Here is an 8,520-nt window from a genome sequence, read left to right as displayed (position 1 = left end):
TACCTCAACGCTCATGGAGAAAGTTTAATGTAACATAAGCGGAGAGATACGTTCACAATTTGAAAAGGTTTCCCGGTTTGTTAGAGCGCGCTCTGCTCCATCTGCGAACCAGCGCGCGTTAAATATGTACACACACTGGTGAATGGAGACGTCATAGATAAACTGTGTTTGCAGATATATAACTTATGTTATTTAAAGTTTATAAACAGTCTTTAAGTGTTCATACATACATGGACTGTATATAAAGATTTCTTATAAACTTAAGTTATATATTATTTTAACTTTATAGACAGTATGTTTGATGTCAATACATGTATACAAAGAATAACTTATAGGGTAAATTATAAGTTATAAGATCTTGATATACATATTTGTAGCCTCACTAATGTCACAGCCAATAGTGCTAGGTGCATTAGAGTTTGTTTTCGTTAAGTCATATCAGATAAAAGTAGAAGTGTAATGTATTCTCCTTGCATACCAACTATTAACATTTATTCAAGATTTAAGTAGTATTCTTACAATTTTATTTCCACTCAAATCAGTCTGCACACTTCCATGCACAATGCTACTCTGTTGTGGATGTGGAAAGGGTCTGAAACTAATTTTGAAGTCCATCTTTTACTTTGAGGCTCCATATATTTGTTCTGGCTGCAAATCAAGATAACATACATTTAATTATAGCATGGCTCTGAGCTGCCATCTCCAAGCAAAATGATATAAACCAGAGTCCAAATAAACGAATTTTGTTTTATTTGAATGGGACAGATTACAGAAGAGAAAATACAAACTCTAGAATTGTTTCTAGCCTGAAAAAAAAAGTACAATGTGTAAAACTGCTGTACAGGCAACCAGATCCTGACTGTAAATTCTCACAATATTCCATTGTATCCTCCCTTCTTGTTGTCTTTTGTATATTCTCCTACTGCGTGTTGAGGTACAGATGAAATGCAGGTGGGTTATGATCAGGGACACGTCAATGTCCATGATCAATCACCCCCCTAGACAGATGTAATAGTTCTTATAGGCATTTGTATTGTTAGCATTTCAGTTTGTTATGCCAGGTCATTTGTCACACTTGGTAATGCTGAAAAGCAGTTCAACTTTGCACAAATACTTAATGCAACAGTATTCAATTTGTAAAGCGATGGTATTGCTGTAGCAGCAGAAATGAGAAAGAAGAAAAGTGAAGGATTCAACGGTAGACTTGAGACTTCACTCAGACCCCACATTCCTTTCCGTAAGCACAGCAGCCAACTGTCTCATGTCACATTTCACAAAGCCAATTAGTTGTGAGACAACATCTGCCATCTCGCAGCCAATGAGTTTGTTAATGCGCTTGTGAGTGGTAGCCAGGTCAGCTGCACACACACAAAAGCTCTCTCTTTAGGTGAATAGCTGTGGACAAGTCTGATTCTATTATCTCACATTAATAATCTTGAATAAAGTCAAGGTATGAAAATATGAATAACCGTGGATTGTGTCATGAGACTGTTGGCTACTCTGCTGCTGTGTCTTTGTCTTGAAATGTGGCCAGCGAGCCCCCGCACCAGGCAGGACCTGATCATGCGATGGCAGCAAGGTAGTCTTTCACCTCTGCTGGGGTGAGTCTTTTGAAGCCGGCCTCGTTGCAGATCCCCACCTCAATGTTCTCCTCTGTCATCTGACCCTCAAAACTCTCCTGTAACACAGAGATAGAGAAATGTCAATGACTGAGAACAATAGTGGAGAGAAACAGTATATAAGTAAGAGAGTCCAACCAAACTGGGTATTTTTTTTAAATGAATAAACAACAAACCTTCAATGTCAAGATGGCTGTGTGGATAGCATCTTCCAGTTCCAGATCATTGTTATACCTGCAGATTGAAAACAAAGTGGTCATCTACCAGTCTGTGTCGTGTGTATCAAACCCAGCACATATGATCATAATCCACATTTGGATTAAAAATTAATTAATAATTGTAGACGCGTACCTTTTCTCAAGGAATGTTTTTCCATTAACGTAGTTCTTTCCCATGGCTGTGGCTTTCCATGCAAAATATGCACCCTGCCAATCAAGAAGAAAATACAATTTAGGCCAATGAGTATGTTATCATCTGAAGTACAGAGAATTATATAATATGATCTTCGCATTAGAATCACTGCAGACTGAGGCCTACATCCACATAACTACATTCTAATTTAAAATTGCATCTCTGTTGCTAGGTTCACGCCTGCCATCAACACTTCTTGGGAGCACTGCTAGACCCATTTTAGGCTGGAAACTCTGGCGCTACAAATTGGTATGGAAAATCAGTGTGCAAAAACCCACATCGACTCCCTGGTTCTTGCGTGTCAGGACTCAACTGCCAGCAATGACAACATATACACTTCGTCTAAGTAACAATTCCATCTCACTGTCATTCCAAGATACGAAATCCCTTCTCACCATTCTCGTTCATATCGGGTAATTCTCCAAGTAAGCAACCCAGTGCAGATTAGGAAATCTACTTCCTGTTTACACCCCCTTGTGTACGTGAATTGGGTTAGTATGGATAACTGATGGGGATTACTGATGGGGAGCTAAAACACTCATCTGGAAAAAGATTGATTTAACTTTAAACCAAAATACATCGTAGAATGGATGTAGCCTGAGGGTGAATGTGTAATTGCTAAGCACATTACAAACAGACAGGATCTGCATGTTATAAACAGTATGACTAACAGGTTTGTGTATCACCTCTTGGAAATTATCAGTTAACCCAAGACAAAATGAGCAGTTCATTCTTAAAAGCAGTTCAGATATATTTTTGATGTCAATTTCTTGAAAAATTACAGTTAAACTATTAGATAACCCTGAGCTGTTAAGGGCACATTAACTGAGGACAAATATGATTATTTTTAACAAATATTAACTTGAGTATGATAATCACTTACAGAGGGGTCTGACTGGAAAAGGTAGGGCTGATCTTCATCCCATCCAGCTATCAGCAATGATACGCCAAATGGACGCACACCACTGAAAAAAGACCAGAAGGTAAATATTCTGACTGAACATTGACATATCTACATATTCTTGCATCTTAGTTAATACACACCCAGACTGTGTGTACTCCTGCATTACAGAAGCAACTCTCTGGACAAGCTGGCCTGTGGGAATTGGCTCCTGGTAAACCAGGAAGTACTGTTGTGCCAACTTCCGGGCTCGTCGCACTAGAACCCTGCAAAGAGAACACAACTCAATAAGCTTTTTGAATATGTGAGGTTAAGCAGTCAGAAAAAAGGAACTGGGCAGCTTCTGGATGTTTTCATGTACAAAGCCAACAAAAGCCCTGAACTGTTTTTGTTAATCTTCTACACACAATAAATGGTTATATTTTATTCTTACAACCACTACGCATGAAACTCATCAATGTCATAAGTGCCTATATTGAATCTGTAGTATAGCATGGGATGCATGGCTGCAGCCATACTCGCCACAGAGTTTGATTGTGTATATGTGAACAATCTATCAAAGGAGCCTGTTGTCAGTTTTCTCTGCCCCTGAACGTGATTTCTTGCTAAGAGCAGATGCTGGTTACAGTCACTTGCCAAGAGCTTCGGCCATAGCTGCATTTACCACACAAAAGGTTATAAAATGCCGTCTGAGCAGCCCTAATGCTATAGTGGCTCTAGTTTTTCTAGATAATAGACGCTAGCCAGGATAGAAATAGTTGGTTAGCAAGCTTACTTCAGTAGATGAAAAATAAACAGATAGACACCAAAAATGAAAATCTGTGTTGCTTTCTACCACTGGAGACAGCTTTGGGTGACAAAAAGAATGAAGTAATTTAACTGGTATCACTAGCTATGTAGCAACAATAGTAACTGGCATACAGCCTATTTAAGCTGAAGAAAATACATAATACTGCCAGTAGTACACGGGAAAAAAAAGCCATCAGTAGCTGTCTGAAGACTGGAATATCAATAAAAATACTTTATAGTATGCTTTGCAAATATTTTACATGGACAATTTGTTTAAAGTGCTTAAAATTGCATAACCTAAAAAACATTAACTTACATCACATGGGAAAAGACTAGGAATAGTTTTGTTGTGTCTGCTTCTGAACAATATCTTTTTTCATGTTTTTCTGTATTGAAATTTAGAACATAATGGACATTACATAGAAAATCACTTGTCTGAAATTAGAAAATAAAGACAATCTGTTTGAGAGGACCCACCTGTAGTCAGGCCCCATGCCACTGTAGACCATGCCTATGTGCTTAGTGATGGGCTCCACTTTATGGACACTCTGCTCATCATACAGAATGGACTTCTGTTTCTTCTCTGTTGCCAGGACAACTCCATTGGAAGCTGAAATTCAATAAGAATACCACCATTAATGTCAGCACAAATCCAAGCTGGTGGTAATATTTTTCTAACTTGTTCAAACTATGTAATTAAATGTAATGCAGCCCCTAAGGATGATGTTAACAGCTTCAGTGTTTCAGGGTAACTCACCAACTTGTTCAGATACATGACAAGGCTTTAATTGTTATGACAAAATGCTGTTGACATATAGGATTAACGTTAAATTACTAAATTAGCATTTTGAGTTTTGTTTTTAAGGTTGAAAATTCCACACAGCCATCTGCACCTGGAATTTAATCCAGGTCATACGAAATTTCTCCAAAGCAGTGACACTATGTCAGAAATCATTTACATCCAATTTCCGTATTAAAAAAACACAGTAATGAATGTTGCTGCAGATTGTCATCCTTTCTGCAAACAGTCTAGTGTGTAACGTATGTGGTTTATTATCCAATATCATTACCACTGTTTATCTAAAGTATTTTCTGTATTTAATCAACAACTCGTCAAAAACCATCAAAGGCCAGTGGTGCAGATTTGACCCAAACCCAGTTTGTTATAATCCACGGTTTCCAGGAGTTCATACCTTTGATGCCAACTGAGGGAGCTCCGGCTGCTACAGCTGCCAGTGCATATTCAATCTGGACCAGTTTCCCCGAAGGGCTGCAGGAAGAAACACAGAGAAGGAAACTACGTTTACATGCTGCAGAGTGGAAGAGAAAATGACTTCATTTAATGCAGATTCACGAACAACTTTAATCTGAAAACCGGAATTAGCGTTAGCAATTTCCACGGGCGAAATTGAAAGCAAAAGCTAAAACAACTGACTCATGTGAGCTACGTTAGCGCTAGCTAAACAGACACTTGCCTCTAGCATGAAGCACCGAGCCGGTTCAGTCTGTTCGGTTATTTTCTCAAAAACAAAACATTTTCAAGGGTTTTAAATATCTACATCAGGGAGAGTAAAGATAAAAGCGTTTCATTTAGAAACCTGTTAGCTGCCATGCTAGCAGTTAGCCGATTCATTGCAATGACAGTGCATCAACTACAGCGGCTCCTGAAACTCTCCCCCCAGATTAAAACAGAGATATGTGCATACATTTGATCAAACTGTTAAAGTGTCATCATCACTATAGGCAGCACTTTCATGTGTCTTTTTTCATTTTATGATAATTTTAACAAAGTTTACCTAAATGTGGTGAGGGAGAAACTGTAGCCTCGTTCCGCCATCTTGTTCGTCTTCCTGTTCTTCTTCTTCTACTGTGAGTGAGCCGTGAGTTGTAAAGCTGCTTCGGTGTGTTTACCGCCGCCTATAACGACTGAGCACACACCAACTCCCGTGATGCTATCAGGAGCTAAAGCATTATGTCTGAAAACAAATAAAAAATGACAGGTTTTACTAAAGGAAAAGCTTCTCCTTGTAATTTTGGTCTTAGTCTTATGAGATTGAAATTATATTCATATTATAGATCAAATATTTTTTATGAAAAATTATATTTCGCTTTCTTAATGGTTCATTATTATAATTTACATTATTACATGAATGGAACACAATTGGTGTTAAAGTAAGAGATTAATCATAAATCAATGTTAGTTGTACAGTATGTCCATATCAACTTTATGAACTTGAAATGAAATAAAACAAAATAATTAAAAGTAAATCAACTGTATTCTTACTACAACATTTGTAAAAACACCATTACATATAAATAGTAATAGTCCAAATGAAAGTCATAAAATAAACTTTTTTTTAAGAACAAATATCTATGGAACTGTTACTGATCAGAAGATAACCGATAAAGAAAAAAACGCATTTAGTTTAAACTATCTTGACAACAAACTTGATTTGGTTTATGTTTTTGTTACGTTGGTACTGGGAGGGCGTAATTTGGTAGTTGACCAATAGATGGTAGTGAATCACCATAAGCCGTCTTGTCTTCCGGAAACAAACAGAAGAAGAAGTTTAGCGTGTTGTCGCCGTGTAGTGACGTCATCCGACTGAGTGACCGAGAGCTGTCTGACATGTTGAACGAAGAAACGTGCTGGCAGATTTAAAGATGAATTTAGCGGCTTTAGTGAACAGCCTCAGATGCTCTTTGCTGCGCATCGAGAGCAGACTCCTGCAGGCGGCGGGATTAGACCCTCATCTGGGTGAGTTCACCGCCTGGAGATCTGGACATTCACGTCAGCTAACGGATCAGTGACAAGAGAAGATATATGTTTGTGTTTTTATTTCTCCTGTGAGCAGCTCCGGCTCTGGCAGTCAATGGTCCCAGCTTCCTGCCTCAGCTCCAGCCTCAGGAGGAGCAGGAGCAGCCCTCTGCTCTGCAGGACAGCATCATGTGGATGGCAGCGCCCAAGAAGAGACGAACCATAGAGGTCAACCGCACCAGGAGGAGAGCTGACAGCAATCTCCTGAAAGTTAAGGTACACCGGAATCAGGCTTTAGCTAGATCTCCTCAAAGAGGCTCCACCCACTCATAATTTCAATTTGTTTAGAGTACAAACAGAAGGAACCCTACATAGTATAATGGTGTTCATAACAAAGTGCTTAGTGGGTGTACAGTATGTCCATGTACAGAGTGTATATACACTATTAGTCAAAAGTTTGAGAACACCCACATTTCAAAGTGCGATTTTACTAGTGTGTATTGAAATATCAGCAAGCCAAAGTCCCCTGAATATCCTTAAGGGATAGTTCACTCAAAAATGAGGCATCACTCATTATGTACTCTCCACTATGCCCATGGGGGGCTAGTTGGAGTGTTTGTGGCTCGTTTATTTTTAAGCTATATAGTATGTAGAGCACTTTAAGCTGTATTTCTTATGAAAAGTGCTATACAAACTAAGTTTATTATTATTTTATGTGTATATCACAGAATATCTATGGCAATTCTGAGCGGGCAATTAAGGTTATAACAAAAATTCAAACTAAACTAAACTGTTGTGTTTAGGACCCCTGTTGTTAAATGTGACTGATGATGCTCATTATTTCATTAGCACTTACATCATTTTGGAATAAAGGTATCAGTACACCTCTAGTTTATCACAATAATCCACTAAATTTTACCTTTTGAGACATGGTTTGTACAGAAGTTGTTCAAGAACTGCATTTATCAGTGTTGGGGACCAAACTGAGAGTTAATGAGGAAACAGGAGTCGTAAATGAAAGACCTGGGTTTTTATTTACTGTCGCCCTGACATATCTTGATCCACATCTTCACTCTCTTTCTTGCTCCTTCTCTCTCGCTATCTCTCTCAGACAAACATCGAGCCGTGCTCAGAGTGTGGTCACTTGAAGCAGAAACACATCCTGTGCGGCGTCTGCTACTCCAAGGTGTGCAAGGAGACCGGTCGGATTCGTCAACAGATCCAAGCAATGGAAGGAGGCCCGCTGAGGGCGCCGACAATGGAGTCGGTGGTGCTGTATGAGGGCGAGACACCAAGCCAGCAGGACAAAGACAAGAGGATAGTGGAGAGGGCTAGGAAGAGGCCGGCCTGGTTCAGCTCATGATGTCTTTTTTGAAACCGTGAATGGCACATTTTGTCCTGGCTGTTATTCAGTAAATCAATAACTAATATAATTCATCAGAGGAGATACAGTTTTACTACAATCTGTGACAATGCTTTATCATGAATGTATTGGTCGAAAAAAAATCTAAGATTTGGATACAACTACAGTCTTTGGAGTTAGTGCAGCTGGACATCATTGTTCCTTTTGTGTTATTGTTTGAACTGTTTGTCAGACTTGATGGCAGTCTGATAAATTTACTGTATATTTGAATGTGTGATAATAAAGCCATTGTTTGACTAAAGTCATTTTATGTTTGTTCTTTCTTTAAGTTTTAAATAATAAGTGAGCTCTAGCAACGGCTGCATTAGTAAAACTAGAATTTTGGATCCGCACCAAGATTTAGTGGGATCTCCCCTGACCCATACAACATTCTTCCACCAAGGCTCGTGGTAATCCATCCAGTAGTTTTTGTGTAGTGCTGCAACTAACAGACAAATGCAGATTAAAACAACCTCCCTGGTGAAGGTAATGAAAGTGAAGTTTACATATCGATATTTCCCACACCATCCTCATCAACCACCTGTCTGACCACCTCTGCATCACTGGTAAAGCTCTTCCTTCGTTCCAGTGCTACCTCTCCAACAGGAAACAGTTGTCAATATCCTCCTGCTCCTTCCTA

The 8,520-nt window shown here is 39.0% G+C and overlaps 2 protein-coding genes across 2 annotated transcripts; one reads left to right on the top strand and one right to left on the bottom strand.

The window, feature by feature from the left end:
- Positions 1-733: 733 nt before the first annotated feature.
- Positions 734-5,637, bottom strand: psma2a (proteasome 20S subunit alpha 2a). The gene is made up of 8 exons (XM_053433133.1): positions 5,517-5,637; positions 4,914-4,990; positions 4,198-4,330; positions 3,075-3,197; positions 2,914-2,995; positions 1,971-2,044; positions 1,796-1,853; positions 734-1,678 (listed from the first exon to the last, which is right to left on the bottom strand). Exons 1-8 carry the CDS (start codon positions 5,555-5,557, stop codon positions 1,562-1,564), a joined length of 705 nt encoding a protein of 234 aa, XP_053289108.1. The 5' UTR covers positions 5,558-5,637; the 3' UTR covers positions 734-1,561.
- Positions 5,638-6,290: 653 nt separating this feature from the next.
- On the top strand, positions 6,291-8,142 carry mrpl32 (mitochondrial ribosomal protein L32). Its single transcript, XM_053432673.1, has 3 exons — positions 6,291-6,478; positions 6,576-6,754; positions 7,590-8,142. Exons 1-3 carry the CDS (start codon positions 6,385-6,387, stop codon positions 7,839-7,841), a joined length of 525 nt encoding a protein of 174 aa, XP_053288648.1. The 5' UTR covers positions 6,291-6,384; the 3' UTR covers positions 7,842-8,142.
- Positions 8,143-8,520: the final 378 nt, after the last annotated feature.

This window comes from Pleuronectes platessa, chromosome 10 (genome assembly GCF_947347685.1).
Source record: "Pleuronectes platessa chromosome 10, fPlePla1.1, whole genome shotgun sequence".
NCBI lineage: Eukaryota > Metazoa > Chordata > Actinopteri > Pleuronectiformes > Pleuronectidae > Pleuronectes > Pleuronectes platessa.
This window is presented reverse-complemented; position numbering and strand designations above follow the sequence as displayed.